This window comes from Prionailurus viverrinus, unplaced genomic scaffold, assembly GCF_022837055.1.
Source record: "Prionailurus viverrinus isolate Anna unplaced genomic scaffold, UM_Priviv_1.0 scaffold_42, whole genome shotgun sequence".
Taxonomy (NCBI): domain Eukaryota; kingdom Metazoa; phylum Chordata; class Mammalia; order Carnivora; family Felidae; genus Prionailurus; species Prionailurus viverrinus.
In genome coordinates this window covers 2419898-2434849 of record NW_025927609.1, presented here as the reverse complement: position 1 = coordinate 2434849, position 14952 = coordinate 2419898, and the positions used below count along the sequence as shown (strand labels likewise).

The 14952-nt window shown below is 49.0% G+C and overlaps 1 protein-coding gene across 3 annotated transcripts in view; it reads left to right on the top strand.

Moving 5' to 3' along the window:
* Positions 1 to 14952, top strand: part of TRAPPC10 (trafficking protein particle complex subunit 10) — an 87248-nt gene that overhangs the window by 14925 nt on the left and 57371 nt on the right. For all 3 annotated transcript variants that reach the window (XM_047846871.1, XM_047846870.1, XM_047846872.1), the window contains exons 2-3: positions 4990 to 5071; positions 9294 to 9429. In XM_047846871.1, coding sequence (XP_047702827.1) covers positions 4990 to 5071; positions 9294 to 9429 — 218 coding nt within the window. The remainder of the gene's footprint in view (positions 1 to 4989; positions 5072 to 9293; positions 9430 to 14952) is intronic.

Sequence of the window (14952 nt, the reverse complement as noted above, 5' to 3'; positions counted from 1 at the left end):
TCATGGGAAGTAATGGTTCTACAAGTGTGAAAACCCCGTGTCCTTCCCAACTGAAAGTAACTTTTAATTTAGCCTTGTGTTTCCCCTGAGGCATAATTTATAGCTGTCAAGTACTCAAACCACATTTGGTAATTTATGCTACTTTTTCTGTAGACCGTTTAGTGCCAAAGTCAATCCTCTTGTCATAATTGAGTCCTGGAATCGTTTAAAAGTTGTTGCATAAACATCGTAGGAACATCAGATTTATAGCTTTTTGAAGGTAGGTACGGGCGTTTTTCTTTTAGGTTAAAGAGAATACCTTTATGTTATTTTAGTTGAGACATCCCATATTCCTGAAATGCAGAAAGCAAACACCCCTGTGATCTTGTCCCTCAGATAGAACCCCTTTGGACGGTTTGCTTTGGACGGAGACTTCCGGGGGGTAAAGTGCCAGTTGTTGGCCTTGTCTGAGGCATTTTTGCACAAAGCAGGGCATCCTGACGTCCTCTAGTCTGTGTCAACCTAACGTTGATTCTGTTCCAGCTGTTGTCCACTGTTACGAATGAAAACTCTGGGGGCGTCTGGGTGGCTCAGTTGGTTAAGTGTTTGACTCTTGGTTTCGGCTCAGGTCATGACCTCACCTCTTTCTCAAAAGAAAGAAAGAGAAAGAGAAAGAAAGAGAGAGAGAGAAAGAAAGAAAGAAAAAAAGAAAGAAAGAAAGAAAGAGAAAGAAAGAATTCAGAATCTGAGTCTCAAAAATTTGGACACTAAATAACTTTGTGACTTTGTAGTTGTAGTGGACCTAAGATAAAGGCTTCGTGCTCAACGTGATTGAAGGTGAATGTCGTACGGCTCTTCTGGTTGCTGTAGGACAAATGGTCTAGGGTTGTGCGGGCAGCTCGTGGCTGGCCTGGTGCTCGCGTGGTGTCGTCAGGTGGGGGGTGGGGCATCTGGGCCTGCTGTTAAGCTCTGGTTAGACTCTCATCTCAGTGACAGCATCTTGGGTCAGAAAAGACTGTAGCCGACAGGTTTCTATTTTTAGTTGTGATCGACTTCTTTGAAGATTAGAGCTGTTTCAAAAATAGCTGTTTTCCTACTGTTGGTGATCTAAAATTGAAGTGATACATCTGTTTCTGAAGTCATATTTTGTAAATTGGACACGTTAGTGTCTTTTTAATGTTGGTATAAGTTCCTAATTACTTTCTCTACAATTGAGTTCCCAAGCCCTTCTGTTTTAAAGGTCTGAGAAAAATGTTGAGTTTGTTGAAAAAGACCCATTTATGCTTAAATCACTGAAGTCCTATTTTTTAATTCTTTTTCACTCTGTGTTTAGTTAGTTCCTATCTGCTTTTAGCATAAAAACTTTTGAATAACATGATTAATACATATAAATATATACTTATAAACATTTCAGAATACAGTAATAGTTCAGGAAATAATGAAGGTCTGGCCAGTCATCTGACAGCATGTAACAGAAAATCTGGTTAACTACTGGCATAAGTAATAAGAAAACAGGTTCATATAATCAGAAACCTGGGACTCTGCCTGCCTTTGTTAGGGGTGTCTGAGCTGGACTTTGCTCAGCGGGTCTGGGCGGCGCCCCAGGTGGTTACAGCCCTGTCTTCAGAGCAAGGTGACTGTCCCAATGTTTCCCTTCACGTTTGACCCCTCCTGCCAGGGTCCTGCCGCCAAGGCAGTAGCCGGCGCAGAGGGTGACTTGTGGTCTGCAGCCCCCTGGAGCCGCCTATGGGTGTGGGGGCCACTGTGTGCTCCCTAGTCCTCCTGTCACCACGTGTCCCCTGGAGTGACGAGAGCGGGGTCATACGTGTAGTCACACATGCAGGGAGAGAGGTTTATGTTAATGGGATTATGCTTAGAATTACCCTTAGTAATTATTTTGAAGTCTCCCCTTTCCCTCCCTCTCTCTCCCTCTCTCTCCCTCTCTCTCCCTCTCTCTTCCTCCCTTTCCCGCCCTCCCCCATCCCCCTCCCCGCCAACACACACACACACACACACACACACACACACACACACACACACACACGGATCTTAGTTGTTGCAATAAATACTTTGACTTTACTTTTTTAATAGGGTTCTCAGGGTGGAAAAGTAAACAGGACAATTTCCTGAACAGGGTTCTCTAAACTTCAGCACATCAGTCTTAAGCCTCATTTTTGCTTTTAGTAGCTACTTAAAAAAAATTTTTTTAATGTTTTATTTATTTATTTTTTATTAAAATAATTTTTTTAACGTTTATTTTTGAGAGACAGAGACAGAGTGCAAGTGAAGGAGGGGAAGACAGAGGGAGACACAGAATCTGAAGCAGGCTTCAGGCTCCCAGCTGTCAGCACAGAGCCCGACGTGGGGCTTGAACTCACGGACTGCTGAGATCACGACCTGAGTCGAAGTCGGCCCTCAACCGGCTGAGCCCCCCAGGTGCCCCCGTAGCTACTTTCAAAGAACTGAATCCTTGGTGTTTCTCCCTCTGTTGCCCATGGGATTAAAGTTGAAACATCAGCTTGGACGTTCTGTCTTACCATTCAGACCTCAAAGCTCTAAGGACTTTTCTACTTTGTGGCTATTTTGGGGACTCTACAAAGTATGTGTTGCTAATTACTTATCACATTAGCTGAGATTTCATTCTTTAAGAGTTTTAGCTTCAACTCCTATCTTTCCCTTTTCGTGCTCCGACTCTCCAGAGCCCGTTTTCAGGGGACATCGCAGGCTTTCATAACCCTCGATCTGAAGGTGGAAGAGAGTTATGATAATAGTGTGTATTCTGGAACATCATGGTAGCTTTTCTCTATTCTGATTCCACAGTGTAGATAGAGCCTCAGCGGGTTAGAAGAATTTGGTCTCCAAATGTAAATCGGGGGGGCACGGTTCTGTCTGCTCGGGCTGCCTTTGTGGCTGAAGCAACCGAAACTTGCAGTTCTGCAGGCCGGGAGTCCAAGATCAAGGTCTCAGTAGGGTCTGCTGCTGAGGCTTTCCCTTCTTGCCACGTAGACAGCTGTCTTCTCCCTGTCCTCCCACAATCTTGTCACATCCCTGCTGTCTGTCTCTGTGCGTTCACATTTTCTTTTCTTAGAAGGGCACCAGTCAGATGGGATCAGGGCCTGAAGACCTTAAAGACGTCATTTAACGTAATTGCCTCTTCAGAGACCTGATCTCCAAATACAGTCCCATTCAGAGCCACTGGGGTTAGGACTTCAACGTGACTTTTGTGGGGGGACACAGTTCAGTTCAGAACGGGCACTGAGGTCAGCCGGTCGCATTTAAGCCCACAGTTACTGTGCTGGTTGACCTGTAATCTTTTAAAATTAAATTTGGGACACAAGTTAAAGATTTATTCCATGAGAGAATTCAAGAAAATTACAGTCTCCATTTACACGAGTTTTACTGTTAGGATTTTCCTGGGAGCTCACTTGGTGGGGGGGCGTTTCATCTTTCCGCTCTGTGTCCACATGTATGTCCGCTGGAGACCCTGGGACGAGGACGGGCGAACACCAGTGAGACAGGGGGCAGCTTCCGTGTGGTTGCCCTTACTGCCGTGTTAGCACAGGAGGTAATTTTTGTACATTAATCTTGGAACCTTCTAGAGAGACAGTAGGAATGGCAGTCCACGGTAAGAAATGTGACGCTGACCGAACATTTTCTTACTTTGATGATTTCCAAGGTGGCTGCCAACTGAACGTAAAACATAAAAATTGTTTTTATTGTGACAAAAAATGGGGTAGGAGGAACCCAAAATACTTTGTGTCAGGCCTCGTTCAAGGTTATTTGTGTGGCCGCAGCCCTCGGTATTATTTTCCTACTTCGCAGATGGTCCTCGGAGGCACAGGAGGGCGGCGGTGTCCCCCGGCTGACTCAGCTGGATACGTAGGTGGCGTTGGCGAGGAGCCGGGGCCGGGCGGTCAGGCTGTCAGCGCCCGTGTGTCCGGTCCCCTCGCCCCCGCCCCTGATGCTCCGCTGCCCGGAAACACCGCTCCTCTCAGCGGGGACTCAATGATACCGTTCTGTGGTTTGGGGGAGGTGTTTTGTTTGGTCTCGTCTTGTTTTTTTTTAATGTTCACGATAGCAAAACAAGCAACTGTGTTAATGGCCCGCACCAATTCCCAACGATTTCCTTAAGATCAATACGAAAGCAATTTGGATAATGGTTTTGCTTCAAGTTTGAGGATCCTCGAGCGTAAGAGTTTTGAGTCATCTACGTTAAAAGGTTCTGCTTTAGCTTAGGAATGATGTGGTCGTGCTATGATTTAATGAGAGCTAATGGACTTCCCGTTGCGTTGGGGCTGACAGAGCCGAGTTAAGCCCGAGCGTGCGGCCCGAAGTCGGGCCCCCGGTTCCTAACTAGGCCCCGCCTGCAGCCCCGTGGCCCGAGCGCCTCGGCCTCTCACGTGCCGCCTGCACGTCACCTTCCCGGTCGGTGAGGTCGGGTGCTTGGCGGCCCGGGCGGTCAGTGAGGCCCGCCGGGTGTGGTGTGTGTCACGTGCACGGACAGCGTGCTGTATGTCTTAGCTCCTGCCAGCGTGTCGATGCATATCGAGTCTGTTTCAGTGAAGAAATTCGTGTTCACTTCTCGGGGTTTCCTTTTCTGCGCGGCGTGTGTGGCTGGTCTCACAAAGTCAAGGAAAGCGATGGCTGTGGGTCACGGGCTCGGGAGGCAGCCGGAGGGAGCCAGCTCCCTCTCTCCTGAGCTCCGTGGCCTTGGGCAGGGCGTTCCACTTTTCTGATCCTCATTCTCTGCGTGGGGAAAGGGGTCCCTGCCTCGTGGAGGTGCCGTAAGGGAGAAGCTGGGTTACGGGTGTCAGGTGAGATCAGTTATTTATTTACTCGTTTTTTATTTTTGGGATCAGTATTCAAAGGTATAGAACGACTTTGTTTTGTGGTGTCATTTTGCGAAATATAAAACTGTCTACAGTTAGCAACTCAATAAATTCCAGAGCCCATGTTGCCCGTTTTCACCTAAAAATGTTGTAACTGCTTTTCTCTTTATTCCTGTTGTAGGTGCTGGGGATCAGAATTTATTTACTTCTATTTATCCAACGCTTTCCCAGCAGCTTCCGAGGGAACCGATGGAATGGAGAAGGTGTGGCCTGTTTGTTTTTTTTGGCTTTATCTCCCTCTTCACTTTTTGGACATTTCAGTGAGCAAGTGAGGTAGTCAAAGTTAAAGCCTGAGTTCTAAAGTGTATTGGAACGAAACTGAACATGTCACAAAATCTCTTGGCCTCACTCTTTAAGGAGTGTGTTGGCTTTGTTACCGAGACATAGGGTGGTAGAAACAAGACTGATCTTTTGAGTTCAGGGCCCTCTTTCATAGGAATGACGTGCGTGCTTCTTCCTGGTGGCTCAGAGTGTCTTAAAGACACAGGCATTTTGGAAACGAGACCTGCACTCTGACCCCTCACGGAAACAGAAGGTGTCCCCTTCACCTGTGCTCTCAGCAGGACCGCTCTCCTCCCTGAGCTCCTGTGCTCTTCTCTGAAGGATGAGCAAGTGTATGGAAAATGTTACATAACAATTGGGGGGAAACCAGCTCAGCCGTCCCGTTTTCCCTTTCCTGTGTATTGTTCATCTCGTGACTTGGTCGGAGAAGTGGTTGACGTTTGAATTATCTCGCTGGGAAACTTCTTTCTGCTGAGATGAGATCTATTGTTTCTGGAAGATGCTTGGATTTTGACTCGCTAGTTCAGGTAATCTGCTTTTAACCGGTTGTCACTCACACTCACGTAGTCCCGGTTGTCACTGTCACTGCATTATTTCTTACTGACCAGAGTGTGTGTTCCCTGACACCATGTAGATGAATGTGGCTTTCTGGGTGTCACTCACCAGGGCTCTCTACGGGCCCTGGGCTCGTGTCTGTGTCCGCCTGTAGCATTAGAAGGAAATGTGTTACTAAATTTAAAGTAAAGGGCAGATAGAAAATGGGAGAATCGGTCACCATCTGAGGAGGCCCAGCGCCGTCCATGAGAGAAATGATTCGGCGGAGGAGGGATTCGTATCTGGAGAAGATTTCTCATGCACGTTATTTCAACATCCAGAAAGATAAAAGAGGTGTGTCCGCGAAGCAAGAAAAGGGGTTACGAGGAGACAAGGAGAAACTGTGTAGATTCAGCGTGTGCTCATCTCTTCGTGTTCCCGAGCCTCCCTGAGCCGGAGGAAAGGGCTGAGGAGGCGGGAGGGCGCAGGCACGGAGCCGGGCGGGGGGGGGGGGGGGATGCAGCGGAAACCCCACACCTTCCCGGGGAAGGAAGAGAGACGGGGGCCTCGGGAGAGAAGGCCGAGCCCGTGTGTCTGCAGAGGCGGCTCCCAGGGAAGCAGGTGACCGGGCCCAGGACGGCAGCGGGCGAAGGCAAGGGCGCGCTGGAAGGGGGCAGGCGGGGTGCGGGCAGGGAGCGGTCGCCCACCTCTGCTGACGAGGCACCGCGGAGCGGGGAGAAGTGCCATTCTGGCGGCGGCCGGGGGGGATCTGAACAGGTGCAGCCACGTCGTGGCGGAGCTCAGGCCCCACCCCTGCTCCCCAGGCAGGAGAGTGGAGAATTCCTCGGGACGGGCCGATGGCCCCAGGAAAAGTCCTAGCGTGCTCCCACGTGCTCCCACGGTGCCTTCCCGATTGGAGCAGGAGGCCTTCTGAGGGCCGTGAGCCGGGGAAAGGGACTGCCGGGCTAGCTGAGGCTTGCCTGTGTGGGTGGCACTCGGGTTTACGGCTCTGCCGGAGAGCTTGGGAAGGATTAGAAATGGTGACCGTGGGCTGGGGAAATGAAGAATGCCGCAAGACCACGGGCACGTCACTGAGCTGCCGTAGCCCGGGTGTGTTGCTCAAGCGTGAGCAGTGGCACACACTTAACACTAGGGGAAGCACGCGGCAGGGGTGGCAGTCGCCCGCGAGAGGGCCGTCGGGAGGGTGCGGGGCGCGCAAGAGGACGGACGGGCAGGCGGGGCCTGGCCTGCATCTGTCACGGACGGTCGGACATCCTGTCTCAGAGCGTTCGAGGAGATACAGTGGGTTGAATTGCGGCCCCCAAAAGACAGGTCCATCTGGAAGCTGTGAGTGTGACTTTATTTGGAAGAAGGATCTTTACTCATCTGGAGTAGCGTGGGCCCTACATCCAGTGACAGGTGTCCTGAGAAGACACAGGCACACAGGAGAAGTCCCCTGGGGGTGGAGGCAGCCGTTGGCGTGGTGGTCTGCCAGCCGAAGACCGCCACCGTTTGCTGGAAGGGAGGAGAGACCAGAACGCAGCCAGAAGCAGCCCGGAGCTTCCAGAGGAAGCCAGCACTGCCAGCACCTTGGTTTCAAACTTCTGGCCTCCTGAGATGCGAGCGAGTTAACGTTGCGTTAAGCGTCTGGGTTTGTGCTAATGTGTGAGAGCAGCTCTAGGGAGCGAGCACAGCCGGGAGGCGGAGGAGGCTGGGCCAGGCAGCCGCTTGTCAGTGTGAGAGAGAGAAAGGCTTTTGGACACCATTTGACATGTTAAAGTAGGTACATGTGGCTCTGATGAAAATTTACAGGTAACTGAGTAGATCTTGGATCTCAACTTGAAGCCGGAACTTTACTGGATGCAGCGAACAGGTGTGTGGTGGAGAGCCATCGGTGAGCCGGAGGACGGGGCTCTGTCGCCCTGCAGCTGGGGCTCGGTGCCGAGAGCACAGGTGCGGGGCCCAAGGACACGCCAAGATGTGGGGACAGCCACAGGTGTCGGGGCAGAGGCTAGAGAACCGGGGGCAGGCACCACGTTCCCCGAGGCAGATGAGAAGCTTGCTGGAGCCCACTGAAAGTCCAGTGGGGTGAAAGCCGACCAGAGCAAACCAAAAGCCGTGCCGGGCAAACAGACGGACAAGGACACCAGCCTCTAACGACGCTGCAAATGCAGCGGGGCAGACCGCGCTTCTCAAAGTACTCACGGAAGACGCCTTTCAACCTCGAGTCTGCGTTAGACAGACTCCAGTGTGGAACGGAAGACCGAGTCGGCGCCCCTGCCTGTGGGCCCGGCTGCCGTGGGACTGAGCAGGTTTGTCCCTCGAAGGGCTGGGAGCCAGCTGGGGCCAGGATCTGTCACTTCTGGCTGCACTAGGCCACACGTGTCTACTCCCGAGTGCCATTCAGATGTCGTGTTCGTTGCTTGCCATGACGTGGAGCCGGTTGGGAAAGGAAGAAAAACGATAGAAACGTTTTCAGACACGTGTGATCAGAAACCTTACCACCCTGAAGGAGTAAAAGGACACGTCGCAACAGGAAGGAAAACGAACCCAGAATCCGTAGGATGAAAGGCACAGCTGCCGGTAAATGAGTCAGAAAAACATTTTCTGTTTTTCTGAAGTTACGGTGTCAGCCCTTTTAAAAATTAAAAAATCTAAAACCTTAGAAGTGGGGAAGAAGCAGAGGGAAGAAAGTACTTGATGTATTCAGGGAGGAGAGAGACATTTACTCTAGTCTTTGAAGAAAAACATGTATGCATATTAAAAAGTGAAAATGTAACAAACAGGAGGACAGAAATAGATGGTTAAGCTTTCGAACCAGCAGAGAAAAAGGATGGAAAAAGAAAATTTGATTGGTTTCCCAAAGGACAGGAAGGAAGAGTGCGCCTGCAGGTAGAAAACACACAAGGTCAGGCATCCGCATGATCGTGTTAAATGTGGTTAGTTTCAGTTTATTACACGTAGACTCTTTATTGAACAAAACGTACAAAATCCAGCTGTAGGATTTCTAGGGGTGGAAGATCCAAGGGTGGAGGAAAGGTACCTGTGGCATGGTGGACTTTTCACAAGCGCAGTGATGTGGCACCCATGCCCTGATAGCCTTCCTTTGGGTGTCCGCAGCCTTCCGGGGCTTCTCTGTCCCTCCTCCCTGGGGGGTGGGGGGCAGCTGTCTGCCACCAGTCGTCCTCTGTTTTGGATAATACAGGTGATCACACAAGTATGCGTGTGGCTTAAAGCTTTCATGTCTTCCAACTGCGCTTTTGGGAATCTCTCTTTTTTTTTTTTTTTTTACAGTAACTTCTTTTTATAGTGAAACTCTTAAGTAAAAGCCGTTTTTCTCAGAAGTCTGTGTTGCAAAGAAGCCTGTGTGTGCCACTGAGTAAGAGGACAGACTTTATGGAGAGGGAGCTTTGATACGTAATTTTGAGCCTTGTCGAGATAATTTATGGAATCTTTTTGGACAGAATATTATCGCTGTAATTCAGGACTAATAGCACATGTGTACTTCCAAACTCATGGATGTGGTTACAGTTACTGTCGGATTTTTCCTTTTTCTTTCTGCCGAACATCCTTCGTTTTCCTCAGTGACGTTTTGAAAATTGTTTGTAGGTCCTACGGCCGTGCTCCAAAGATGATTCACCTGGAATCCAACTTCGTTCAATTCAAAGAGGAGCTGCTACCCAAAGATGGAAACAAAGCTCTGCTCACTTTCCCCTTTCTTCATATTTATTGGACGGAATGCTGTGTAAGTATTTCTGTACGGAGAGAATTACGAGAAAATGCCTTGGAGCAGGATTCAGAATTCACGGGTCTAGCTTTTGTTCAGGCGGCTCTAATTAATCGAATTGACTTTTCAACGTACTCTATTTTGGTGTGCTCTCTTCTCCGTTCCTCAGCCGAGTGTCTGGCTTTGTCCTTCCGTGTTTCTGCTCTGGTCCAGTGGGTCGCCCCCTCTTGGTCGTCACCAAGTACAGCCTTCTTGTGTTTGGAGATCTTGTGAGCCCCCCGCGCCCTCGTGGCCTCTAGGTATTGTTAATATTGACTCCGAGCTTCCTTTCGCAAACTCCCCACGTTCACTCTCAGGTGGTTACTTGACTTCGTAATCCTTGTTGGTCTCCCCTGCTGGTTTGTAGGCTTTCTGAGGGCAGGGGGCGGCCCTGCTTCCCCACCGCCGTGGTGCCCGTACAGCGGGAGCTCCACGACTACCCGAGTGACGCTCGACGTCACAGCCCTTACGTGTACTTTGCAGTCGTGTGTGTATGAGCCCAGAAGGAAGCTCGTCACTCTTGACAGAACTCTTGTGCCCTGAACTGAGAGGAGACCCTGTGGGTCATTTCTTCCTGTCTGTTTCGGCTCTAATAAAACAAGCATTTCATGATACATAGCACACACGGGTCATTCCACGTTGTGACAGTTTCACCTGAACGTGAGCACGCAGAGGTAGCGTTTTGTAATTATAAGAAAGGACTGGAAGGAAGCTTATGCCTGGACCCTTTTGCCTTTGCTGATTTTGCTTTGTAGCCTTTCCCAGTGGAGACAGTCGTGCAGGGTGGGCTTATACCTCCAGCAGTGAGCATGACGTCCCGTGGGAGATGTCCACCGGGGAGCTTGTCAGAGATCAGCGCCCAGGGCTTTTTTCGGGGTCTGGGCACGTGGGCACCGTCTGCCTGCCTCGTACCAAAACTCTAGACTCCCAGAGGGCAAACAGGTGTTCAGCACAGGCCATATTTGTCCATAGAGCCCGGGCCCCGTGAGGCCCTCCTGTCACGTGGTGGTGGGAACCATCCCACGATCCGTGTTCCCAGGCCTCAGCCAAGGGCCCACCCTGTGAGCAGGCCCACGGACGGCCGTGCCGGGCCCGCGGTGCTAACTGCCCCTTCTCTCCACGCCTGCTCGGTGGCAACGTTAGATTTGATCTTGTGGTCAAGGTTTCTCCATGCTGTAGTTAGTGTTTTCCCCTGCCGCTAATAAGCTATGTCTGGGGGGCCACGGAGACCAGCGGATTATCTTGCCCCTCGTCCGGCTCTCCCGCTTAGGTTGAGCACCCGACAATAATTCCTCTGAACCGGTCTTCCTTGGGGCCGCAAACACACTCTGCCGAACGGATCAGCCGGTGCTCCACTCTAGGAAAGAGCCTGTGTGGACCTCTGTCTCGTAAGGTGTGGTCATCAGGTATCCTTGCTTATCTCGCTGCTCAGGTCGTCCCAGATTTGGCCAGGGAGGGTCACTGTAGGCTGGCCCCTGTGTCCTTTTCAGGGTCGTGTCTTGAACTTTCCAGCACAGCAAGGTATCCCGGGCTCTCCTGCCTTCACTGTCCTTGTCCTGGAATCAGCCATTTCTTTGCAGAGCGAGCCCTCAGGCCTCTGGCAGTGAGGGCGTGTCGGTGCCTGTGGCCCTTGGGCGGGCAGAGCTAGGAAAGCGTGTGTCTGGGGGACCGTGGGCTGACACCCGTGCCTCCGATTTGAGCCTCACCCGCGGGGCTCTTGGTTGCCGAGTCCCATGCCGTGTTTGCATCTCCCGTGGCTCTGGACAGCATCACCACGGTTGACACGTGCAGACAACAGTTTCAGCATCGCTGTACCTGCGCGACAGCTAGAAACAGCTGCCGAGGCGTCCGAGACTATTCGCGGGCGGCTAACGGGTTCACGGCGTGTCTTCCTGCCTGGCCGGCAGACCAGGTGCCCGGACGTCTGACCCCGAGCGAGGGGCGTCTTTCTGCTTGTGTAAGTCCACTTTTGGGTCTTTGGAAGTGCTTTGTACTTTTCTCCATTGTAGATTTTAATTGTTTCTTGTCAAATTTCTAAGATTTTCCTTTTATTTGCTAACGTAAGTGGGGTTTTCTCCCTCATTGTATCTTCTAGTTGGTTTGTTTTGTGTACGTGAAGGCTGTTGATTTTTTTCAACAAGGTTGATGTTAACCTTGATTTCTCTTATTGTTTGAGTTAGTTTTGTTGCTGATTCTCTAGGGCCCAAAGTCTGGGGCTTTTCCACGTATCCTATCGTGTCGTCTTCTCTTTCTCGGTTCTTATGCCTCTGGTTCGTTTTGTCTGTCTGGACCCCTTGTCAAGGAGTAGTGGAGGTCGTGGGCATCGTCGCCTGGTTCCTGACCTCAGTGGGCTGCCTGCGGTGTGTGCCCAGTAAGGAGGGAGCTGGCCCCACGACTCACGTAAACTTCCACGAGCACGTGAAGGGGCTTCCGTCCGCTCCTGTTTTCTTCCCAAGGATCTTTATTAGGAATACATCTCGAATTTTGGTAAAGGCTTTTTCAGACTCAATGGAGACAGTCATACGGGTTTTCTCCTCTTAAATTTACGGATGTGTTGAATTGTATTCATGGATTGCCTAATCTTGAGCCATACTTGCATTCCTGGTATAAATAACACTTGGTCAAAGTGTTGTTTTCTTAATGTGGTAGTAGTGTCTGTTGATTTAGGGTTTTTTGTGTCTGTGGTCACAAGTGATTGGTCTATAACTTCTTTGGTGCTATCTTTATCAGGTTTAGGTGGCAATACTATACTTGCTTTGTAAATATAATTTGGAAGTTTTCATTTATTGTCTATTTGTGAGACAATGTATGTGGCTCTGGGACTGTCTAGTCTCTCAGGTTTGGTGGAGTTCTCCCTTGACACCTTCTGGACCTGGCGCTTTCCTGTGGGATCGCTCTTTGATCGCTTTCTCTATCCCTTTTGTGGAAACGGGTCTGTTTCAGTCACTTGTCAGTTTTGGTAAGCTACCTTTTCCTTAGAAATTCTGCATTTCAATTAAGTTATAAAATTTAATTTCATTGGGGTGCGCCAAGTGGTCTTTTTTGGCTTTAAAATATGCTCTGTGGCGGGGTGCCCGGGTGGCTCAGTCGGTGGAGCGTCCGACTTGGGCTCAGGTCACGATCTCACGGTTTGTGGGTTTGAGCCCCGCGTCGGGCTCGCTGCTGTCAGTCTGTCAGTGCAGAGCCTGCCTCGCACCCTCTGTCCCCTTCTCTCTGCCCCCTCCCCACTTGCACTTTCCCAAAAAGAAATAAATACTAAAAAAAAAAAAAAAAAAAAAAAAAAAAAGAAAAGAAAAAGAAGAAAATACGTTCTGTGGCAATAGTTATTTCCCCATTGTTATTTCTTTGTATATTTGTACTTTCTCCCTTTCTTCCTTGATTAAATTAGCTATTAGTTTGTAGTTTGATGATTCTTTCTCCCCAGAGAAGCAGGGCTTTATTTTCTGATACACTATTCATCTGTTTGCTACTTTATTAATTTCTGCTTTCATTTTTATTATTTCCTTCCTGTTGCTTTCTTATGGTTTACTTTGTTCTTTTTCTAGGTTTTGGTTTTCTTTTTTGGGGGGCTAGTTGGGGACACATCTATTTTCATTTTAAATATAAACAATACAGGTCTTTAAAGATAGGAATTTCAATCCCACTATTCAGTAATTTTTCAGAAATTCTCTGTTTTGTTTGTATTGCCTCTCTTACCTCATAGTTTAACATGAAGTTTTCTTATTTCCGGAAAGAAATTCTTTAAAATGTTTACTTTAAAACTTCTGATTTTATTGCATTGTGATTAGGGTGTTGTTTATAATATTTCTGCTTTATGAAACTTATTTTTTCTCTGTGACCTAATAGTTTTTGTGGGTATTCTGTGTGTGTGTGAGAATGTATTTTCACTTTTTTCATTTTTATGTTTTAAGTTTTTAAGTGTTTTATGTTCCTTCATTTTGAGAGAGCGGGAGAGAGAGAAAGAGGGGGGCAAAGAGGGGTAGAGAGAGGTGGAGAGAGAGGATCCCAAGCAGGCTCCACACCGTCAGCACAGAGCCCCATGAGGGGCTTGAACTCACGAACCGTGAGATCCTGACGGAGTCGAAATCAGAGGCTTGACTGACTGAGCCCCCCTCAGGCACCCCTCTCTGCTTTTTCGGTTGTAACGTTAAATGTAGATCCGTAAGAGCTGCCTTACCGATTTGTTGTTTGTGTCGTTTGTATTTCAATGTTTTGTCCACTCACCCTGCCTCAGCGGACAGCGGTAGGTCGAAGTCTTCTATTGCTGGTACGTGTCTGTGGCATCTGCAGTTTCTGTTTTGCGTCGACGGGTCACGTATCGCTTAGTGCGTAGGTTCGTGGCTATTACAGTTTTTATGGAGTGAAATCTGTCATTTTAAAAAGTGGTTTCTGAGTAGAGCATATCATGTTTAGGAAGGCCTTGTCTGTCTGAAGATGGTAAGTGGTTCTCTCCTATGTTTCCTTGTAAGAATTTTATTTATTTATTTGTTATTATTTTTTAATGTTTTTATTTATTTTTGAGACAGAGACAGAGCACGAGCAGGGGAGGGGCAGAGAGAGAGGGAGACACAGGATCCGAAACAGGCTCCGGGCTCCGAGCTGTCAGCACAGAGCCTGACGCGGGGCTCGAACTCACAGACCGTGAGGTCGTGACCCGAGCTGAAGCCGGACGCTCAACCGACTGAGCCCCCCAGGCGCCCCATCTTGTAATAATTTTATAATTTGTGTTTTATCCTTGGGTCTGTATAGCTTCAAGGTATTTTTGTGAGTGGCAGGAGCTGTGGGGGTGTAGGGTCTGACTTTATAGTCTTAAGTGGGTAGCAGATTGGTCTACCATCATTTTTTAATGGTCTGTCTCTTTTCCAGTTACTGAAAATGTCACCTTTGTTTGGAACCAGCATCATGTATGCACAGTATTCTGGACACTTCAGTTCTGTTAACTCCTGTCTATTCTGTGCCAGGACCAGACTTGTAATAATTCTATTTTTATATGTATCGATACGGGTTCTTTTAAAAGAAATGCCCTTGCTAGTGTACAAAACTTATCTTCCAAAAGTGACCGTATCCACATACTCCATCGTCCCCCATGCTCTTCTCCACATGGCAGTGACTTTCTTCCATCGAGAGGAAAAATGGTCGTGTTTCCTCTAGTTGAATCTGAATGGGCATCTGACTGGCAGGAGGGACACTGTGACTTTTTTTTAAATATATATTTAAAAAAATTTTTATTTTGAGAGAGAGATAGCAAGCGGGGGAGGGGCAGAGAGACAGACAGACAGACAGAACCCCAAGCCGCTTCTGTGCTGCCAGCGCACAGCCCGATGCGGGGCTCAAACTCAGGAACTGTGAGATCATGATCTGAGCCGAAGTCAAGAGTCGGATGCTTAATTGATTGAGCCACCCAGATATCCCGACACTGTGACTTTTGGGACTAAGTCATAAAAGGTAATACATCTTCTGTGGTGTCCTCTTGGGTGCTTGCTCTCAGAGCCCAGCCACCGT